The sequence below is a fragment of the Periplaneta americana genome, chromosome 9 (assembly GCF_040183065.1).
Source record: "Periplaneta americana isolate PAMFEO1 chromosome 9, P.americana_PAMFEO1_priV1, whole genome shotgun sequence".
Lineage (NCBI taxonomy): Eukaryota > Metazoa > Arthropoda > Insecta > Blattodea > Blattidae > Periplaneta > Periplaneta americana.
In genome coordinates this window covers 129,397,955-129,422,088 of record NC_091125.1, presented here as the reverse complement: position 1 = coordinate 129,422,088, position 24,134 = coordinate 129,397,955, and the positions used below count along the sequence as shown (strand labels likewise).

The 24,134-nt window shown below is 35.7% G+C and overlaps 2 protein-coding genes across 3 annotated transcripts in view; both read left to right on the top strand.

The window, feature by feature from the left end:
• LOC138706506 (sodium/potassium-transporting ATPase subunit beta-2-like) overlaps nucleotides 1-7,514 on the top strand; it is a 151,886-nt gene extending 144,372 nt beyond the window's left edge. For both annotated transcript variants that reach the window (XM_069835861.1, XM_069835862.1), the window contains exons 6-7: nucleotides 1,263-1,431; nucleotides 2,973-7,514. In XM_069835861.1, the coding sequence (XP_069691962.1) occupies nucleotides 1,263-1,431; nucleotides 2,973-3,076 (273 nt within the window). In that variant the 3' untranslated portion in view covers nucleotides 3,077-7,514. The remainder of the gene's footprint in view (nucleotides 1-1,262; nucleotides 1,432-2,972) is intronic.
• A 9,096-nt stretch (nucleotides 7,515-16,610) lies between these two features.
• The window catches only part of LOC138705614 (sodium/potassium-transporting ATPase subunit beta-2-like), a 107,281-nt gene continuing 99,757 nt past the window's right edge, over nucleotides 16,611-24,134 (top strand). The window contains exon 1 of the mRNA XM_069834214.1: nucleotides 16,611-16,846. Coding sequence (XP_069690315.1) covers nucleotides 16,711-16,846 — 136 coding nt within the window. The 5' untranslated portion in view covers nucleotides 16,611-16,710. The remainder of the gene's footprint in view (nucleotides 16,847-24,134) is intronic.

Here is a 24,134-nt window from a genome sequence, read left to right as displayed (position 1 = left end):
GTTAGCATCACAATAAAGTTCCATGTCAGTCTGTGTTTCAGTTAGTATCACAATAAAGTTCCATGTCAGACTATGTTTCAGTTAGTATCACAATAAAGTTCCATGTCAGTCTGTGTTTCAGTTAGTATCACAATAAAGTTCCATGTCAGACTATGTTTCAGTTAGTATCACAATAAAGTTCCATGTCAGTCTGTGTTTCAGTTAGTATCACAATAAAGTTCCATGTCAGACTATGTTTCAGTTAGTATCACAATAAAGTTCCATGTCAGTCTGTGTTTCAGTTAGTATCACAATAAAGTTCCATGTCAGTCTCTGTGTTTCAGTTAGTAATTTGCAGACTTTCCAAAATTGTCTGCTCTGAAGCTCTTCTCTTCGAGTTTGTTTAATTTTACTTTCACAATATACCGACAAGAGAAGTGTGGACAGTGAAGAACACATATTGTACACAATAATCCTTACTTTCTCAGGAACTCCCAGTTAGAATTCTTCCAAAATTTTACCCAATCATGTACACACCCTAGGCCTCTTTTGTATACATTTTCACAGGTTATATCATCGGCTTAGAGTGTAAACCTGCTAATCGCCAAAAAGAAAATTTTACAAAAGAAGCAAAAAGCTAAGTTTAAATTAACTCTGAAACTTTAGGACCAAATCCAAAGTACAGATGGCATTTGTACCTGGCAGTTAGCAGGTTTACACTCTAAGCCGACGATATGTTATATTTTGTAATATAAGAATAAGAGCAACTTAGGTACAATTTACATAGAAAGTGACACTGGAACACATTAAAAATGTCCCATCTCCTTCTTCATATTATTATGAGATCAATGTGAAAAAATATATTTAACTGAAAAGGGAAACACAAGAGAAGGCAAGGCACCTAGAGTAATGTGTGTTGTGGTTTGTAAAATTTGAAAGTGTAACATCAGTTCAACGTCGTTTTAAACATAAGTATGATGTTCTGAGAGCTCCGAATTACAAGTCAGTAAGGTTATGGTACCGCACGTCACAAGAAAGTGGATCTGTTAACATGCCATACAACATGTACCAAAATAATCCACATATTCTGGAACAACTGAAAATAGCATCGAAAAAACATCACCTTCATTTCTTAACAGCAACATGCACAGTCACAACAGCATAAATGTTTCACGCAATTATAGGAATTGGATGAATCTCCTGCCACTATTTTGTGTTTGTGTGTGTGAATAAAGTTAAATTTAATAATGTGATAAATTTCCATGTGGTGTGTACTGTTTCAGCTCAACACAATCTGGATAAGCTGTGAAGGTGAGAGTCCAGCAGATATAGAAAATGTTGGACCAATCAAATACATTCCAAGGCAAGGATTCCCTGGATACTTCTATCCTTACAAGAACTCCGAGGGTTACCTCAGTCCTGTGATGGCTATTCACTTCGAGAGGCCACGAAGTAAGTCTCACTTAATATGGTTTAGGAGATTACCTATATTACCTATATTATTATTATTATTATTATTATTATTATTATTATTATTATTATTATTATTATTATTATTGAACATCCAGAAATTAAGCATCATTCATGAAGAGCTCGTGCAGATCTGGGAATATCATGGCTATGCATGCATGTTTAATTATTTCCTACCACTCAGTAACGAAGTGGCCGAGCCATTTTGTTTCTGACCACACTGATAATTGGTAAATACTAAGCCTCTTAAATTTGTTTGTGTATTGTTGTATCATTGGTTTGTTTTATTGTTTTATCCTCCTGTTAATCACCGAGTAGTGAGCCTCTTAAATTTGTTTGTGTATTGTTGGTTTGTTTGGATAGAGGAGACGGCCTCCAGATATGGAGGGTAGCTGCGAATATATTGAATAAGCAGTCGTGGACAGCCGATAAGGGGTGGTCCTCCAGCTTGGGGTTGGGCGAAGGGCTAACAACCCATCACCGTAAAAAACAGCTTGTTACGAAACCTAACAATAAGCCTCAGAATGGGACTGACTCTCTGGCACGACCACAGCAAAGGAATAAGGTTATAATATTTGGTACATGGAACGTAACTAGTCTTTATAGAACAGCAAGGGTAACATTAGTAGCAAAAGAACTAGCTAGATACAGAATAGACTTTGTGGGAGTACAAGTGATTAGGTTAGATGGGAATGGCATATCACAAATAGGCGATTACTTGTTGTATTATGGGGAAGAAAACATTAATCACAAATTAGGAACACGATTCTTTGCACATAAAAGAATAAAATCAGCAGTAAAAAAGGTCGAATTTATCAGTGACAGGTTATCGTAGTTAGTACTTAAGGATAGATGGTGCGATATCGTAACGGACATAATTAGGAACATTAAATCCAGACGTTTGAGATGGGCAGGGCATGAAGCACGCATGGGCGAATCCAGAAATGCATATAAAGTGTCAGTTGGGAGACCAGAGGGGAAAAGACCTTTGGGGAGGCCGAGACGTAGATGGGAAGATAATATTAAAACGGATTTGAGGGAGGTGGGATATGATGGTAGAGACTGGATTAATCTTGCTCAGGATAGGGACTTATGTGAGGGTGGCAATGAACCTCCGGGTTCCTTAAAAGCCAGTAAGAAAGTATTGTTGGTTTGTTTTATTGTTTTATCCTCCCACTAATCACCGAGACTTGGCTAACTGGCTAACAAGCGGTGCACTTGTCCTTAGGCAAAACACTCTGGCAGAAAGCAAAACTGATCGCACTGTACTACCACTATAGGAAATTCAAAATTTCCCGTAAAAATTAGCTGCTGCAAACTAGTTAACTTCAGAACAATTGTCTTGGAAAGTTCCCTCCAGGGGAGCCGAAAACTCTAAGTTAGTTATGCCACCTCATGTGTGCAGGTACCCATTTTAAAATAACCTATTCCTTTGTGTACTATTATTTGTTCCTCCTCTCCCTTCCCCCTCCAAGACTTCTTATTTTGTGAATGAATTGACTTAAGTTTTTTCTTTTTTCCAGCTGGTATCCTGATCAACATTGAATGCAAGGCCTGGGCACGCAATATTGTCCACGATCGCCAGGAGAGAGTTGGAATGGTCCACTTTGAGCTGATGATTGACTAACATGAGGCCAGGAGCTCTTAGTGAGAAATTGCCAAGGAAGAAGCATGATTAATTGTTCCATGCAAAATGGAAAATGAATCCGCTCATTTTATTTAATGTTCGTCAGGCGTGAGAATAGCAATGAGGAAGCCTGCAGCAACTTTTCTTTTTTCTTTATTTCTCATTCCGTTACTTTCATTCCATTTACAGTAGTGGTTAGCATCGTGTTTCAAGATAGATTATATATATGTGTATAGGTATAAAAAGGGAAGGAATCGAAAGGATTGTGCAAATAGATATAAATAATGTTGATAAACTGTTTTATCTATCTCCTCCTAACATTTTTCTTATTCTTTAACTAGAGAGTGGTAAAGTGGATTTGAACTAATTTGAAGAAGAGTGTAGCTTATATCACGTGATGTGATAGGGACCTGAAGAAGGACGTATTTAACTATGGAACGAGAGTGGAACTCAGATGTTGGGCATTTTTAAGGCCTAGTCATGTAAAAGAGAATCATTATCATGTTTTTCGACATTTCAGCATTTCATACCTTCATTTTGTCTGGATTATTGTACAATAGAACTGGCTTCGTTACCTGCAGCTTGACTATAAGCAGTTTAGTGCTAATACCTGCCAACTTTTGTAATTTATTACTATATTTAAAATTAGCTGTAAATACGTAAATATTATACAAACAACTGATATACCAGAGAGAGTTCTTGATAATTTGTATAATTTTTTGTAGCCTCTTTCATACATAGCATCTGCATTTGGATATGAAAGTAATCTATAATATTCAGTATTGTATTTCACTTTTTTTTTCTCTCAGAATTTGAGATGCTAGAATAAAGATTAATTCCTTGAAAGTTGCAATTTAAAACAAAAGATTACTTCTTAATAGTCACATTTCACTACTTGAAAAAGTAGTCACTGCAGTTGTTGAGTACAGTATGCATCAGTTACAATAGCATCAAACTTTTTAATGGTAGGGAAAAGCTTAGGAATAATCTTATTTGATTTTATTTTTCTAAGCTGCCGAAAAGAACCCGTATCGTGTGTAATATTTGGGGTTTGAACTTACTTCTCGAAGACATAGTGGTCTTCAAAAGATTTAGGCCTATACTATTTCTGAAGGAATGTAAGTCAAACAAGCTGTATGATGGAATTTCACTTTATTGAAGAAATGTCGTTAGGCTAAGGGGTAAATATACTCTGACAACATGGCTGTGCCACCATAAATAAAGTTTGTAGTAGGAAGTGCCTTAGTTCTATGTTTTATATTGTTCATGAACCAAAGTGATATTCTACAACATCTAAGTATACAAATAAATTGTTACGAGAGAAACCGAAATAAAGTTGTGCAAAACACGACTTTTATAGTTTTGCGTGTTTCATTTTATTACTAGTATACTATAGATATGAGAAATCTATACTTACTTACTTGAGAAAGAGATTAAGAGAAAATTATTATTACAGGTACTATGGATATGAGAAATCTATAATTACTTACGAAAGAGGTTAAGAGCAAATTAGAGTGCACATTTATTTCAACTTTGTAAGTTGAGCAGGTATTTGAAGGCATAATGTATGTTTCAGCTACTGTATTAAAAGAATGACGTATATTATCATATTAGTGCAAAAACATCACAGTTTATGATTTCATTAAGAACTTAACACTTTTACAATATTCTGGGCAGTATTTCCTATAGAATTCTACGACATCGTATTTTATAAATTCATTAAATACAATACTTTTATGATGGTCTGTACAGTATTTTCTGAAGTCTTATGACATTCCAGATTATAAATTTATTGAAAACTAACACTTCTGCAATATTCAGATCAGTATTTTCTTTTAAGTATATAACACCACAGTTTATGAAGCTATTAAATCTAACACTTTTATAACATTCTAGGCAGTATTTCCTAAGATATAGGACATTGTATGTATGTGCCTTACAAAGTCTTTAGGGTGATGTGGGTTTTTTGAGTTTGGTTGAATTGAATGGGAGTATCAAGTTTATATCAAATGCTGTAACCTTTCAACACTTTTAGTCTAGATGTTTAAAGACTTTCATACATGCAAGGTTGAAATAACAGTCATACAGTATGCATTCATTCAGTGTTCTGCCCAAGGGCAGGTCTTTCACCGCAAACCCAGTTTTCTCCAATCTTTCCTATGTTCTGCCTTCCTCTTTGCCTCCTCATACAGTATGTACATTATTAATCTGCACACTCAAACTTCTAATATACTCATGCCAATGTCTGGCAGACGTCTTCTCATATTGTGTGAATTCCTTTCCATATTATATCTCATCCTATCCCTCATTCCCACGTTTTTAACTTCGTCTTTTTCGCACTTTCACTTCTACAGAGCCGTAAGAATTTGAAGACCACAGGCAAAGAATATTCTAAGTCACATTAAGAAAAATTAGATATGCATGCCACCTACTAGTATATCAATTGCACTATATTTCGAGCATTCCCAAGTCAAGGCAGCATTAACCTACATCCAAGGAATGCATGCTTCAAAGTAGTACAGGTTATGAAAGATCATTCTATGTGCATTATTACAGGGAAATAATACGTGTCGACCAGCCTCATGGTCTAGTGGTCAGAGCTTCTGGCTATAGTTCATGATGTCCTGGGTTCGATTCCCGGTTAGAGCACAGGAATTTTTCCTTAAAGGGGATTATTCCTGTGTTCGTCCATGGTCTGGAATTTAGGTTAAGTTTAGATTTAAAACCTCTCCTGGCACTACATTATCATAATCATCCTATCACATCATCAGGGTAATGTAACTCCGTCTTCCAGGCACCCCAACCTCAGAAGTGAGTTACAACTAAGCCACAGCCAGGAGAGAAGACCAGAAATGTCGAAAAGACAACCTGGTGGCATTGGATAAAATAATAATAATAATAATAATAATAATAATAATAATAATAATAATAATAAGTGTCTCAAAACGAACCTCATGTGACTTAGAATGTTCTTTGCCTATGGTAGTCATTTATTTGTCTATTCTTTTAACAAATCTCCCACATCTGTAGCCGATAGCCAATGTTCCAAATCTTTTAAAGATAATTTTATAAATTCTGACTTTATTTTATTTATTATTATTATTCTTTTTTAGTACTTTAGAATGAACTATTCAAATGCAGTAGTCTCATCTACAATGATCCTTATTCTTGTCTTCAAAACTAAGACAAACTGCTTAAGGAGAGAGGATGGTATTTTTTTAAACTTTTTTCTATTTGGTGTAAAATATTAATTTTTTATATGTGGAGAGCTCATGGTTATAGCAACTTAACCAAATATAAATATTTTGAAAAAATTATTTGGAGGCCCAGATTTGAAAAAAATGTACTCAATGCACGATTTTATTAAAACCGATATATGCCTATCTAAGCCATTTTTGAAGATAAATTCAAACAGTTTTTTACATTTTACTTGTAAAAACATGCTCTACAAACTGTAACATAATTCTGATATTAGTCCCTACATTTGTAAAACAAACAAGATTTAATAACACTTTTTTATTTCCTTTTTTTGCAAACAGAAAGGACATATTTTTAAAATGAAATCAATTAGCAAAATTCTGTTACAGAGAAAAGTTTTATAATAGTCTAGATAATATGTGTTCTAAATTTCACGCATGTATCTTTAATAGTTCAGAAATTATATCCATTTTTGTCTGGCAAAAAAAAAGTTACTGGAAACAACAATCAAAAGGGGCGTGTGATTTTAAAGACCCAGGGCACAAGAACTTTAAAAATGGCATCTCAATATCCAATACAAAATTTTATGCAATGTATTCCACACGTCACAGAGTATTTTAAACAAAATATTTTTTTTTCCTAATTTATTTTTTACCAAAAATATCGTCCTCTTCCCTTAAATATTCATTAAAATGTTTAAATATAAGCGATTGGGATAATATTGTGACTTCATTTGGACTTCAGTGTTGAGAGGATAGTGGATAGGTCTAAAGGTAACAAGTATTGAAGCACACATTGTAATTAAGTTAAATGGTACAGTATCATTTTGTACAGTTTGACATTCCTTCATTTGACTCTCCATTTTCTAATGTTTTGTTCACATTTACACACCAGAAATAAAGACTCTTACTATCAATAACCTACAATTTAATATACGTTATAAAAGTACAACTTTTATTTTTTTTAGTGAATACAGTTTTTGGAAATATAACTACTCAGATTGCAGAGACATCTCAGTATGTGTTTCGTGAATCTGTTAACAGCTGTAAGGAACCTTCATTCTTCTGTAACATTTATCGATCAGGTGCCATAATGCCCAAGTTTACAAGAATGTAATTACATTGTAAAACAACAAGTATTGTTTCTGTCATAACAAAAGTTTAATATACAGGATATTATGTTACATTTTAAGTGTGCCGTACTGTAAGATAATGTTTCATTAAAGAACTGGAACTAATTATATTTTACTTTTATTTCTGTAACTTTAAGGTAAGGTAGTTGGTGTAAATGTATGCTACTCTACTACATCTTTCATTGTTTCGTTTTTAAGTGAGAGATTCTGATGATCGATTTTTTTTTTTTTTTTTTTTTTTTTGTGGGAGTCGAAATGTAATTACTTACATTACTACTGTCTTTTAAGGAACCCAGAGGTTCATTGCCGCCTTCGCATAAGCCCGCCATTGGTCCCTATCCTGAGCAAGATTAATCCAGTCTCTACCATCATATCCCACCTCCCTCAAATCCATTTTAATATTATCTTCCAACCTACGTCTCGGCCTCCCCAAAGGTCTTTTTCCCTCCGGCCTCCCAACTAACACTCTATATGCATTTCTGGATTCGCCCATACGTGCTACATGTCCTACCCATCTCAAACGTCTGGATTTTATGTTCCTAATTATGTCAGGTGAAGAATACAATGTGTGCAGCTCTGCGTTGTGTAACTTTCTCCATTCTCCTGTAACTTCATCCCTCTTAGCCACAAATATTTTCCTAACAACCTTATTCTCAAACACCCTTAATCTCTGTTCCTCTCTCAAAGTGAGAGTCCAAGTTTCACAACCATACAGAACAACCGGTGATATAACTGTTTTATAAATTCTAACTTTCAGATTTTTTGACAGCAGACTAGATGACCAAAAGCTTCTCAACCGAATAATAACAGGCATTTCCCATATTTATTCTGCGTTTAATTTCCTCCCGAGTGTCATTTATGTTTGTTACTGTTGCTCCAAGATATTTGAATTTTTCCACCTCTTCGAAAAATAAATCTCCAATTTTTATAGTTCCATTTCGTACAATATTCTGGTCACGAGACATAATCATATACTTAGTCTTTTCGGGATTTACTTCAAACCCTATCGCTTTACTTGCTTCAACTAGAATTTCCGCGTTTTCCCTAATCGTTTGTGGATTTTCTCCGAACATATTCTCGTCATCCACATAGACAAGAAGCTGATGTAACCCATTCAACTACAAACCCTCTCTGTTATCCTGAACTTTCCTAATGGCATATTCTAGAGCGAAGTTAAAAAGTAAAGGTGATAGTGCATCTCCCTGCTTTAGCCCGCAGTGAATTGGAAAAGCATCAGATAGAAACTGGCCTATACGGACTCTGCTGTAAGGCCGAAATGTAATATGTAACAGAAATCATAGAAATCAGTATATTTAAAGATAGACACAATTTGGATTATAGATTGACATTGTATTCATAATTACAGCACTAGAGACACTGGCAGTTAATATCTCACACTAGCCTCTGTACTCCTCGAAAAGTACATCTGTCGTAATTTAAAATTGGTATACAGTCATTTGAGTGGTCAAGGTTACCGTGCTTTCCTCTGAGCCCAAATTTTCTAGGTTAAAACTCAGATGTAGTAGGCTACTACTGTTGTAGCAGAATTTTTGTTGCTATTGGTCGACTCAGGAGGGTTTTAAATTGCAACATACAGGGTGGAAGTGAAATAATTCTGCAGATTGAAAGGGACGCTAGGGTACATTAAATGAGTAGAAAACATACGTTATTTTTTGTGATTAAATGCACGGTTAATTAGAGAATTAAGCTGGAAGTTTCAGCAGTCTGGCAACATCACTGCTAACACACCCCTCTTTCTTCTCGTAATACAGATGTAAAAGGTCAACGAACTCAGGTCTGCCTTCCTAGATGAACTACCTCCTACCTCCTTCTCTGACTAAAACGTTGAAATCTCTTCGTGTCTTTCAATGGTTTGAAATTAATGGTTTTTAAATTAAATTTACACGAAAACCGTCCACTCTACTGAAATACGTCAGAGGGATAAATGATTCTTTACTAGATTTCCTATCAATATGGACGAAAAATCACGATCCTACTCGCAATAGTTACCGAATAAGAGGGTGTTAAACATTTGTGAAAAAGCATTTTTTTCTGAGAAAACTATGTCTTCGGATAGTTGACTAAACTAAACAACAACGACAACAAGAACTGGCATTTATATTACCTATCTGTTCTCCTGTAACTAGGGTCCAGAGGCGGAGATAGAAAGATTTCCTTGTGAGGGGAGGGGAATGGAATAATAGTACGCTAATTAACAAACAGTATTCTTATCATAAGCATATGAATGCCTCCACACGCATAAAAGGTCAAATACATACATTATACATACACAATGAAAAAATTAACGTTCATTATGCCCTCTGGAAACTACATCTTACTTAGCTAAGTGTACATCAAATTGTCACTAATATCAAACAAATATCGTCGATTTTTGTTAACAGGATCCTAAGATCTTGTGTGAACTAGAGAGCTGTTCCATCACTGATTCTGTAAGATGCTTCATATTTGTCCTCTTTGCCATTTGAAGGGTAATGGAAATAAGGGCACAACAAAAGCCTAAACTAACCTCACCTCACCTAACCTAACCTAACCTGTTACAGATTCAGGTAATTTTTTTTTTTTATTCTTTAGCATAGACCACAGCATCTTAATTATGATGTCTTTAAGATATGATTCGTGGTTTGCCTTCGTACTCAGTACACCACTTCTAAATTAGAAGAATAAAAAAAAAAACACTTCAAATTATTTTTCAAAATATTATTAGGCCTACCTAATAGTTAAGGCATAGGCCAGGCTCCGCCAAGTCGAGTCAAGATCGCGAGAGGGCGTACAGGCCTACTTACGGCTTCCACTGCGGGCAGTACACTTGTACACTGCAGTCTATCAGTGGTGGAACCTATCGAGGTCGCTTGGGGGCACCAGTGCACTGCATTTTGCACCAGGAATATTTATGTGCTAAAAACATGAACCTTAGCAATATAATGGATGTTGTTATGCGAACAATTAATTTCATAAGGTCTAAAGGACTCAATCACAGGGACTTCAGGGCACTGCTTGATGGTATTAACAGTATGGGGATTTACTCTACCATACCGAGGTAAGGTGGTGAAGTCGAAAAATTCTGGAACGTTTTCTCGCACTTAGAAATGAAACTGCCTTATTTATGGATGTACATGGGAAACCTGTTAGAAGCCATGGACATGAAAGAATATATAAGAATAATGCAACAATTGTGCGAAGTTTCGAACGTAGATTTGAGGATATTAGAGATCTTGAACAACAATTTAAGATATTTGCAATATCTTTTTCAGTGAGTGTCCTGGATATTCCTGCTGAACTACAATTAGAAATACTTGATTTACAAAGCGATATTGAGCTAAAGGATAAGTATCAAAACAAAAAGTATTAACCATTTCTATACTTGTTTTCCACGAGAAAGGTTTCCTAAACAGTACAATCTTGCTGCAAGAACATTGTAAATGTTCGGGACAACCTACGTATGCGAAACACTGTTTTGTTTAATGAAGTTTACAAAGTCACGTCACAGAAACAACTAAGTGATGAACAATTGAAAGCATGTTTGTGATTGGCTGGTACTAAAACAATAGCTCCGAGAATTAAATAGCTGCTTATTAACAGAAAACTGCAAAAATCGCAGCGGATCTCTGATGTTTAAGAAAAAGTACTATTATTAGAGAATTATATTTGAATAACAACGTTTGTACTGTTGTTTTATTTTGTTAATTGAATTGTATAGCAATGAGAAGAAGACAAACAGTATATTAATCTGTATAAAAGTGTATATTTTGTTTTGTTTCATTATTGTGCAAACATGCAAAAATTTGTTTCGTATATAGTTAACTGTACAAAATTGTATAGAGTACTGTTTTTCAGTATAGTGCAATTAACAGTGAAAGCGTGCTTCAATTAAAAGCTGAAATTAATTTACATTCTTATCACAAATTTGGTTCACATACAAGTTCTTAGCTCCGCCACTGTGGAAGCAGCTACCCTTGCCCGCAGCCGTACATCAGGGCTTGAGGGTTTGTACGTACGCACGAGAGTGTAGTCACTTGACGGTCCCTGGCATAGGCTATATATACAAATTTCGGTAATTGCGTAGGAGAGGCCTACCTACTACATAATATGTCATTTTTCCGCTACCTTCCGCCATCTTAAATACTACTGGTACTTGATTTCTTTGTGTATTTAATTGGTTTATTCTGCTTTTCTATTTTTATTAATCGTCAGTAGTGGTATGAGTGAGAGCGTACAAGCGAGTGGTGGGTGGCGCTACCCCCCCCCCCCAAACAAACATACAATTACATTCCGAATTAGGTTGAGATATGGCTAATTCAAACATTACGGTACTTTCTTAGAGCATAGAACTGAAATTGGATCGAATCTCGGCTAAGTCAAAGGTAAACCTAATTTGTAAGTAATTTTTATTGGGTTATTTTACGACGCTGTATCAACATCCCAGGTTATTTAGCGTCTGAACGAAATGAAGGTGATAATGCCGGTGAAATGAATCTGGGGTCCAGCACCGAAAGTTACCCAGCATTTGCTCGTATTGGGTTGAGGGAAAACCCCAGAAAAAACCTCAACCAGGTAACTTGCCCCGACCGGGAGTCGAACCCGGGCCACCTGGTTTCGCTGTCAGACACGCTGACCGTTACCCTAGATCATATATACATAGCCTATATGATCTAGGCCGTTACTCCACAGGTGTGGACTGTAAGTAATTGAAATATAACAATTATACTTCGGAGAAACTAGCACAGAAAAATCTCAGGTGATTCTGCTCAATTTGTATTTGTAGTCCAGGGAAAATACTTGTATTTTATGAATATATTATATGGCTTACTGAATTATGGTGTCTTAAATATTAAACTTCATCTTCACAAAATAAGTCCCTTATAAATTCGACAATTTTCACTTTTAAAATCACCTAAACTTCTCGTGCACTAGTTTCGCCTATCCTTATTCTATGATATGAAAAATATAATATTTAGGCTATTATTTCAATTTCTATTATATACTATTATGAATTACGATGTGTCGTCCCACAAATCCATCCGGTTATCCACAGGACCTGGAATTTAGTACCAGTACACCGTTTCTATGAAATTACCCAGATTCGTATATGCAAGGCATAACAAAGGCCTAAACTAACCTAACCTGTCACAGATTTGTATAGGCAAGGCATAGCGTGAAACTTTCGTAATGTCACCAAAGTTATATTTGTATGACTGGTAGCCAGTACTGACATCACTAAACAAAAATCACCGAGCTTTAGAAATCCTGCAGAGATTGGTATATGCAAGGCATAACAAAAGCCAAGCCTAATCTAACCTGTCACAGACTCGTATACGCAAGGCATAGCGTGAGTATACAGTAGCGTGAAACTTTCGTAATGTCACGAAAGTTATGTTTGTATGACTGGTAAGACAGTTGAAGTTGGATAGGAAGGGAACTACCTCACCGCTAATTTAACCTACCCTCCCCCCCCCCAAAAAAAAACTCTTGTTGCGTAGGAGAGGCCTTCCTTCAGATGTGTCGTTTATGCACCTACCTTAGATGTCTTCGATATATTCAACCAGTTTCGTGCCTTCCTTCTCATATTCTGGTCACACTGTCGCTGTATCTTCGATGAACAACATTGTTTTGAAGGAGTAGCATATGCTGCATAACATATTATAACCTCTGAGTCTGTGTTTGTGGAAGTAAAGGAATCGAGAAATATGCAGATGTTGATTGCATATTAAAGCCCTTCTCTTTTAGTTTTTGATTTGAGAGATTTCTATAAACGTTCTGCTGTCTGTGTATGCACTTCTGAATGTTCTAACAAGGGAACAAGTTCCAAAAAATTTACACACCATTCGAAAGAGCAACCTAAAAAATGGTGAAATGTCTATAATATTACATCCTGCGATGCACATATGAACGAGCTAAAGAGAGTTAAAAAGGCTGGGGTGGGGGTCTCTGCCATCCAATGGGAGTCTGTTACGTTTGGTCTGGCGGACTCGAGAATTGAACAAATTCATTCTCCTGTGAAGATAATGATAATTAACAAAACAATATTCGATTGAACAAATTCAGTCTCCTGTGAAGATAATGATAGTTAACAAAACAATACTAGAAACATACAAGTTTCTTGCACTAACTACACTTTACCAAAGTTGATGACACTCACTTTCTTCAATATGAAATTCACATGTACCAATTGCCCTTCTAATAAATTGTTGAAGAGAAATAAGCAGGAACTATCACTTTATTGGCGAGTACTTGTTTGATTTTATGTTTGTTAGAGAATTTCATACGCATTCATTGTAATGTGTTCAAAATTCCCCTCTCCCTCCCTCTCACATTCTTCCGACCACTCATCCACACACTTATAATATGAACAGCAAGTAGCTATATGTAGAGTCATATTTCTAAATGGATGTATAAATTGTTTAGAGCTTTGCTTAACATAGAGTTGCTGGCTCCCTACGCTGCTTCATATTGTACGTATTCAAACGTAATAGCACAGTCTAGTATATACAGTCACGAAGCTCAATACGCAGTAAATATGCATCCATAGATAGTTGCTGTTGAAGCCTTAAGAACATCTGGTACAGAATCGCTACTTAAATAACACTGATTGGAAATATTGTTCATAATTTGAATTGTGCTGAAGATGAAATTGAGAAACGCATATTATGTAAAATCTTACACAAAAAAAAAAAAAAAAAAAAAAAAAAAAATGACCTACTGCCATAAGCTAAGTCCCCTTCGAAAGACTTCGGTTGATTCCCTGGGAGATTAGGTCTACACGTGAAGTCATTTTTTATGCACGACTCCGTTCTGTTTTTCCCTTCTTTTGTTTCTTTGTAGCTTTTCTCGTCTGTTTACAGGCCAAGTGTTTATAATCTTGGGAGTAATTTTTAATCATTTATTTTAAATACAGTTTTGAGAAAAAGAAGAATAAAATTACAGATTTCTGGCTGGTATTGTGTTTGCGTGTCCCGCGCCGTGGTGTCGCTATCTATAAGGCATCCTGCCTAGGACTCGCGTTACGGAATGCGCGCTAGTTCGAGTCCTCATGGGAGAAGAAATTTTTTCATGAAATTTCGGCCAGTATATGGAATCGGTGCCCACCCAGCTTCGTGATGACTTGGGGAATGGGGAGCTACGATAGGTAGTAAAATCAGGATGCGAAAGCCAGCTATAACGGCTAGGGGGAAGTCATCGTGCTAACCACACAATACCTCCATTTTGGTTGGATGATCGTCTACCTCTGCTTCGGCATGTGAACGTGAGACCAGCAGACGGCTGGTCGGTCATGGGCCGTCGTGCCCTGGATTATTATTAGACTGTTATTATTATTATTATTATTATTATTATTATTATTATTATTATTATTATTATTATTATTATTATTACTGTGTTTGCGTGGCAGAACATTTGAATGTAGGATAAGTCGGTCAATTTTATAGAAGTCTTAAAATTTATTTCACAAATAGGCCTACAACGTTACGGAATCAACGTCAGGCCTTATTATCCATTCCTCGTCATCGTACCTCTTTCTATTCATCCTCTTTCACAGTGTCAGTTTGTCGCTTATGGAACTCCTTGCCTCGTCATGTCAGGAATTGCCGAACGGTTAATAAATTTAAATTAAGAATTACATACTTTTACATGAAATTGATTTGTGAGTATTGGCCGATTTTTATAGGTTATTCTGTGTGTATATAAATTGTCATTTAGGCCTATCGTAAAGTAGAATTAGGATATGAATTGTAAATAACTTAATTATGTATCATGTTTAGTTAATATCTCATTTATAGCCCATGTAAGTTTGTTAATGTGCATGAAAATTATTTTTATAGGCCTATTTAAGTATGACTTTCCTATTTTTGTCATTGTTTCAATATGTAATTTACTTCTGGTAGTGTGGAAGAGAAGGCCTCATGGTCTTAACTCTACCAGAATAAATAAATAAATAAATAAATAAATAAATAAATATAGGGCTAAAGTTAAGAGTTCATATTACTTAATGGCTTTTTTTAAGGAACCCGGAGGTTCATTGCCACCCTCACATAAGCCCGCCATTGGTCCCTATCCTGAGCAAGATTAATCCAGTCTCTACCATCATATCCCACCTCCCTCAAATCCATTTTAATATTATCTTCCCACCTACGTCTTCGCCTCCCCAAAGGTCTTTTCCCCTCCGGCCTCCCAACTAACACTCTACATGCATTTCTGGATTCGCCCATACGTGCTACGTGTCCTGCCCATCTCAAACGTCTGGATTTTATGTTCCTAATTATGTCAGGTAAAGAATACAATACGTGCAGCTCTGCGTTGCGTAACTTTCTCCATTCTCCTGTAACTTCATCCCTCTTAGCCCCAAATATTTTCCTAACAACCTTATTCTCAAACACCCTTAATCTCTGTTCCTCTCTCAAAGTGAGAGTCCAAGTTTCACAACCATAAAGGACAACCGGTAATATAACTGTTTTATAAATTCTAACTTTCAGATTTTTTGACAGCAGACTAGATGACAAAAGCTTCTCAACCGAATAATAACACGCATTTCCCATATTTATTCTACGTTTAATTTCCTCCCGACTGTCATTTATATTTGTTACTGTTGCTCCAAGATATTTGAATTTTTCCACCTCTTCGAAAGATAAATCTCCAATTTTTATAGTTCCATTTCGTACAATATTCTGGTCACGAGACATAATCATATACTTTGTCTTTTCGGGATTTACTTCCTACCCTATCGCTTTACTTGCTTCAACTAGAATAAGAGTTCATATTACTGAAAAATAATTTTTTTTAACCTCAAATTGTAAATGATTAAAAATGAGAGTTTGGAGACCGAGTGTCAAAGCTTACGCAACACAAATTAAAAAGAAAAGATTCAATTTGGTCAGGAAACTGAATGAACGCAACAAACCTTGTTTTAAAGGGAGACGAAGAGGAGGAGGAGGATGTTCCAAAACGCGGTGCTTTTTAGCAACACACAAGTTACCACATTGTGGGACAGGCGGCAGTATCAGACAAGGAGACTGCGATAGTTCTTGGGACAAGAACTACAAAAGCGCCACTGGCAGCCTCTCTCTCTCTCACTTGGCAGATGCAGATAGAGCAGGTCTATCTATACAGCGCGAGTGGCTGTGGTGGTGGTACCCATGATATCCCTCCCGCATCAGAATCCATTCCCCTAAAATTTTCTAAATTTAAATCAGATCCCCCCCTCCCACGTTGTCCGCGGGTACTGGTTGCATCGGCCATCTTTTTGTCTCTCCTCTAGTTTGTGTGAACCTGCAGCCGTGTAACGCTGCAAGAAATGAATAAGGATGTGCCGGATAAGGACGATACCTTCCGCTCGGCAGGACCTCAGTTATCGACGGCGGAGGCCCTGAAGATCTTCCTGTACAATTCTGACACGGGCGCTGTTCTGGGCAGAACCGGGGCGAGTTGGGGTAAGAATCACAATCACAATTCCGTACCTCCTCTTCGCATTTTATACCAGCTCATTCCAAAGTATTGCTATCACCAGCATATTCGTCTGTGTTGTGTATGTGCTATCTGCTAATTAAATTGTTCGATTGTGCGCGTGTGCGTCATGTAACAACCAGGGATTTTCAAAGTGTGATGTGTGTTTTATTTGGCTCCGACGTAACTACAGTGAATGGGTCCCAAGATCCTTGACCTTCTCGTATCCTCTACCCGAAGACTTCCGCTAAAAATGGTATCTCTATAGCTAAACAAAAAAGGGGTTAATTTAAAATGAAGTTAGTACTATGTCAATGTCACGAAGGTGCATAAGAGACAAGGAAGTAAATTTCCCACCATTTAATTCAGACAATTTAAACTATTAGGGAAAACGCGTAAATTCTAGTTGAAGCAAGTAAAGCGATAGGGTTGGAAGTAAATCCCGAAAAGATTAAATATATGATTATGTCTCGTGATCAGAATATTGTACGAAATGGAACTATAAAAATTGGAGATGTGGAAAAATTCAAATATCTTGGAGCAACAGTAACAAATATAAATGACACTCGGGAGGAAATTAAACGCAGAATAAATATGGGAAATGCCTGTTATTATTCGGTTGAGAAGCTTTTGTCATCTAGTCTTCTGTCAAAAAGTCTGAAAGTTAGAATTTATAAAAAAGTTATATTACCGGTTGTTCTGTATGGCTGTGAAACTTGGACTCTCACTTTGAGAGAGGAACAGAGATTAAGGGTGTTTGAGAATAAGGTTGTTAGGAAAATATTTGGGGCTAAGAGGGATGAAGTTACAGGAGAATGGAGAAAGTTACACAACGCAGAGCTGCACGCATTGTATTCTTCACCTGACATAATTAGGAACATAAAATCCAGACGTTTGAGATGGGCGGGACATGTAGCACGTATGCATATAGAGTGTTAGTTGGGAGGCCGTAGGGAAAAAGAGCTTTGGGGAGGCCGAGACGTAGGTGGGAAGATAATATTAAAATGGATTTGAGGGAGGTTGGATATGATGGTAGAGACTGGATTAATCTTGCTCAGGATAGGGACCAATGGCGGGCTTACGTGAGGGCGGCAATGAATCTCCGGGTTCCTTAAAAGCCAGTAAGTAAGGTGAGTTGTTAACATTATAAATATTATAGAAGGAAACGATCTACGACTACTTTAACTTGTACGTTGTGAAACAAAGAAAAATGCGTGAACAGTATCAGGAACATATTTCTACGAAAAAAACGAAATCTATCTATTAAAATAACACGAGGCTTCCTTATACTGGATTTTTCTTAATTTTTTAATGGGCGCGCAACATATAGCTTTATTGCTTATGCTTTACTTTTTTCCAAATAACGTTATGATTAGGGCCAGGAAGTCCATGCCCTAAAACCTACTAAATATGCATGCAAGTATTCCTTTAAAAACCTTCAAATATGCCAATAAATATGCACTAATAACATTCTATATTTCTTGATATAATAATAATAATAATAATAATAATAATAATAATAATAATAATAATAATAATAATAATAATAATAATAATAAGCAATAAATGTAATAACATTATGTGTCAAACTAGATTAGATTAAACTTACATTTATTGTTGGGAAGTTGAAGCACATGAATCGCTGTCCAAAAGAAGCGATAGGTTTCACGATAAGGCATAGGCTTTCAATAGAGACAATGAGTGTTATGCATAGACATTTCGCTAGCCCGCGCTACAAGAGTACTAAACTAGCCCCGGCTATCGACTGATTACTTGTACAGGATTCATATAATATATTGCTAACACTGGTTTATGAATACTAAAAACGTTAGTTCGCTGATCATCCACCGGAAGCCCGCGCTAAGAATGTCTATGAATATGGCCCAGAGTGTCTATTGTCTCTCAAGATGGATCTGTAACTTGAAAAGCTTCTCTCAACGTCGCAAGACGTTACCGGGGAATACTTAAATGCTGCTAACTGTTCCACAGTAAAAGATAATTCACTGGGATTAATTGAGAATTTTCTAAAGAAATAAATATCAAAAGTCCTTCAATAACTCTCTATTCAAAATACAAAATATTACATAGGTTACATGAACGTATCTTTGACTAGAGCTTTCGCTATTATAATAGCATCATCAGGTCAGACTTGCGTGATGTTAAGCTTTTCATATAAAGACGTAGATGGACAAGTAACATCGAAATGTGTTAAGGTACATGACGTGAGAATATAAAACATACAATGATAAGAAAAACAAGTAAAATTTGACTTATGAACAGTCGAATATATATATATATATATATATATATATATATATATATATATATATATATATATATATGTATGACAGTTAAACCTTCATGAGGTCTCAAAAATTAATACATAAAAGTATTTGGAGTTAAAGCCTGCAGAAACATGTATGCAGCTTATAGATCAAAATTTGTTTAAACATTGAAGTCTGCAAAACATATATGCAGCTTAACTGTCTGTGTCTCAATTTTAAGCTGCATATATGTTTTGCAGACTTCAATTTTTAAACAAATTTTTATCTATAAGCTGCATACATGTTTCTGCAGGCTTTAATGTATTAATTTTTGAGACCTCATGAAGGTTTAACTGTCATATATATATATATATATATATATATATATATATATATATATATATATATATTCGACTGTTCATAAGTCAAATTTTACTTGTTTTTCTTATCATTGTATTTTTTTATATTCTCACGTCATGTACCTTAACACATTTCGATGTTACTTGTCCATCTACGTCTTTATATGAAAAGCTTAACATCACGCAAGTCTGACCTGAAGATGCTATTATAATAGCGAAAGCGCTAGTCAAAGATACGTTCATGTAACCTATGTAATATTTTGTATTTTGAATAGACAGTTATTGAAGGACTTTTGATATTTATTTCTTTAAATTTGTTAACTTGTCGGACCAACGTGCCTTTCAAATTTTGAGAATTTTCTGTTTAAAAGTCTCTAATTTTGTACATTTGTTCGTATCTAGGATTTTTTAATACCTTGTAATTTATTTTATCCTTAAGATCTTCCCCTACACTACCAAGGACGGAATTTAGGCTGGATATTGTTTCTTCAAACACTCGCAACGCCACATTTAAAGATATGCCCATTGCCTACCCTTTCCTAGGACGTTATTGCTTTAATTAGGTAACTCGCAAAAGTAACTCCATTGTTAGACAATATGTTCTGAGCAGTCTTAATAGAGATAGCATGACTGGGGTCCAAGGAGATAAACATTTCATTGATTGACTATAGATATTGTGTATAATAAAGAACCGATTGAAACCATATTTCCCATTGTGTTAACACTGGTTGTGGGGAAGTGGAATATCAGGTGCTAAAGATCTAAATAACTAAATATTCAGAATATGATGTTTTATTTAAAAAATCCAAGCTATGTATTTTTATGCAACATAAAATCAGTTTCAATAAACTCAAACGCGAAAATATACCACAATAATAAATGTAAATATCATGAAATATTAAATTATGCATTTATATAAAAAAGCCAAAATATGCAAATATATGCAACAAAATTTGGTTTGACAATTTTAAATGTTGATGATTCGTGAAGATAATTAATCAACAATTAATTACAGTCAATGGAAGAACATATGCAAATACATTAACGTCCTGGTCCTAGTTATGATCATTTTCTCCAATGTTGTTATCATACTGTGAATCTCATATCCGACCACTGAGAAATAACATTTCGAAATGACCATGATGAATGTAGTTTAGGCCTGTATCAGGATGGTGGTGATAATTTATGGAATAATTGTGACATTCTCACAGAGGATTTTTTTCACGCAGTTTATGTTTTGGTGGAGATGGATTACATTTATATTTATTATTGAATTATTATTTGGAATTTTGTTATGAAATTGGATTTAGAAAACCTACCGAAACTACTCGCTTTAACCACCATAAATTCTATTTGATTCGGGTAAATTTGAGTCAGGGTCTAGACCGTGAAAAATCGACGATCTAGTCGTTCGATACGGCACATGTGTAGGTTTAAATATTGAATATGAAATAAATTCAACAATTTTAGCATGTTATTGTTGTTTAGTCAACTGTCCGAAGATAGGTCTGAACCTCATAAGCAGAGACCGGAAGTTTAGGCATTATGAATCATTAAAATAGGCAGGCAAAAATACATCAAAAATAGCTAAAATTGGCAGGCAAAAAGGCATTATAAATAGCTAAAATACGCAATAAAAGGCAATTACAAAAACCTTGCACTAGAACCACAACCTTGCACTTTCCACAAAGGGATTTCGGCAGCAAGAAATGCCTTACATAAGTCGAATACAAATTGAGATTTTCGGCTCGATGTTACAATTACTGTTGGAAGCAAAGAAATCATCTTCCCAGTAGCCTTAGAAAGTGCATTTTTTGTGTTTGGTTGTACTGATATGTTGCGATATGAAATATTTATCTAGCTACAACAACGTCGCAAGAAAACTGAAAGAAAAATAACCGTTAAAAATAACGTTAGACCCGCACTCAATGCTGCCTTGTCAAATAAACACAAGCGATAATTAAAACGCTTACTGTTATACATTTTTGCACGACAGCATTCATTGTTGCAAAGAAAATATGAATTGACTGAAGGACAATAATATACATTCGGTGAAGTCACTTTCATTGTAGCAGTTGTAGAAATAAATTAAAATATACCTGTAGGCAATTTTTAATAATAAATTAATAAATAATAGATAAGTAATCAAAGGTAAAAAAGCGTTTATTTTGTAAATTAGGCATTTATATTAAAAACGGCAGAAAAGGGCAACATAAAACACAATCACAAAGGTATAATTCGTACAGATTTACTTTGAAAATGAAGATAAATTTAACACATTTAAAAAGGCATTCTGCCAAAGTTCCGGTCTCTGCTCATAAGTGATACCAAGAAAGCATTACTTATGAGGCAGCTAGGCCAGGAGATAATAGGGTAGGGTGGCCAGTTCATTTCCCCCTCCATTTCAGACATCATAGCACTAATGGACATTAATATGTATTTATACGAGTGAGATGATTGAGATTGAAATAAAAGCAAGCAAAAATGAGATTATAAGACACAGTAAGGTAAATCAGCCTCGAAGAAGCGAGAAAATCAGGCAAACAAGATTATTTAGAAGCGTTGCCATTATTCTGACTAGTCTCAAAGAAAGAAGCTTTGATGTCGACAATACGCGTGATTGTACTTTTAACACAGAAGTCTAGTATACATTGCCAACTGTGATGAAATCAGGACCTACTGACATCGTTATCTAATGCTATGAAACAGTTATTCAACAGAATTCTCTGAACAGTTCCTAACATATGGATGTTGAAATTTAGAGAATATAGTGTGAAATGCAAAACAATTAAGCTATTTCGATATTTTAAACAACATGCACTTTTCCGGTATCCCTGATACAGAAAAATAATTATTTGGCATATCGACCGTTTGTCTGTCTGTATGGGCAGTGTCTTTTATCCTTAACGGATGGGTTTGTTAATATTCGGTGAAAGAGTCTTTTCATCCGGAACTGATGCACATGAAATATGGACTAATTATTTTACTCAAAGAATAGTGTTTATATAAAAACAACTAGGCCTAAAAAATATGTTTATTTGAAATCATTAACAAAGTTTTTCTCATTAATTTTCCTTTATTATGTAAAACGTAGTGCTGAATAATGAACTTAGATTATGCTTCTGAAACTTTTTTATCAGCCGAGTTAATTTTATTATAATTTATGGAATTCCGAGTGCAATGTAAAACTGACTCTAACAAAGGTTTACAGTTTAAAGAGATCTACATGAACTATTTTTAAAAAAATAACGTAATCTTAATCATTTAGGAAACACAGCAAGAAACAGATAAGAATCAAATTCAGCCGTTTTAGATTGAAAATAAAGAAGTAATGCGTGTGCCACGAATTATTCAATATCCTTGCCGAAACACAAAATCATCCCGTGTCACACAGACGAACATCATCATCATCTTCCTAAAGTGTAGTAAATCTCTTCGGCCATAGAATTCCCTACAGTCCCTCTTCTGGAGACAAATATGAAGCATCAGCACGTAGAGCTGAAAACCTGGGTTCAAATCCCGGCGCCGGAGAGAATTTTTCTCCGTTCCATTACTCTTTCATCGTATGATGACGCAGAATATCTGCATGGAAATATCATATTTACTTCGGTACATTAAAATAATATAGACAAATATGAAGTTACGAGTAGTTTGTTAGCAATAAATGAGATTTCTGTTTGAAACAATGACAGAGCTAAGGGAAACCGTACAGAGCAGAGCTTCTTAAGCACACGAAACCATTATCATTATCATCATCATTATTATTATTTTTACTGTTTTTACTGGGTTAGTTAACGACACTGCATCAACTACTAGGTAGGTTATTTAGCGTAGATGGGATTGGTGATAGCGAGATGACATTTGGCGTGATGAGGCCGAGGATTCGCCATAGATTACCTTGCATTCACATTACGGTTGGGGAAAACCTCGGAAAAAACCCAACCAGGTAATCGGCCCAAGCGGGGATCGAACCCGCGTCCGAACGCAACTTCAGACCGGCAGGCAAGCGCCTTAACCGACTGAGCCACGCCGGTGGCTTTCCTTTGTTGGTAGTAATAGTTTTGACCTCCGCGGACTTCCTGAATGGAAGGCTCACAGAGGTCCGCGGATCATATATCGAGAACCAGAGAACTGCAGAACAGCACTTAGAACCTGTTTATATTTGACCGGTCGCAAAACAACCGGCGAGGTTGAGCATCCAACCGAATATCCTATTTTAAGCGGTTGCGCCTGATGTCTTGCTAGCTAGACAGAACCACAGATATATAGGACAGAACACCAAGCGCACTTCACCATACAGGAATTCTGATGACATTTTCTAACTACACAAATGGAGTAACAATTGAAGGAAATTTACTTTTCCTACTTTAAAAAAATTGTTAGCTTAAAATAGGATTATAAATGATTGGACACTTTGGTAGGCTATATTTATCTTCATAACTAATATATAAATCAACTAATGGACATCGGTAACAACAAAGTAAATAAGCGTAATACATAGATGAAATCTGACATACAAATTCTTACTTACTTACTGGCTTTTAAGGAACCCGCAGGTTCATTGCCGCCCTCACATAAGCCCGCCATTGGTCCCTATCCTGAGCAAGATTAATCCAGTCTCTACCATCATATCCCACCTCCCTCAGATTCAT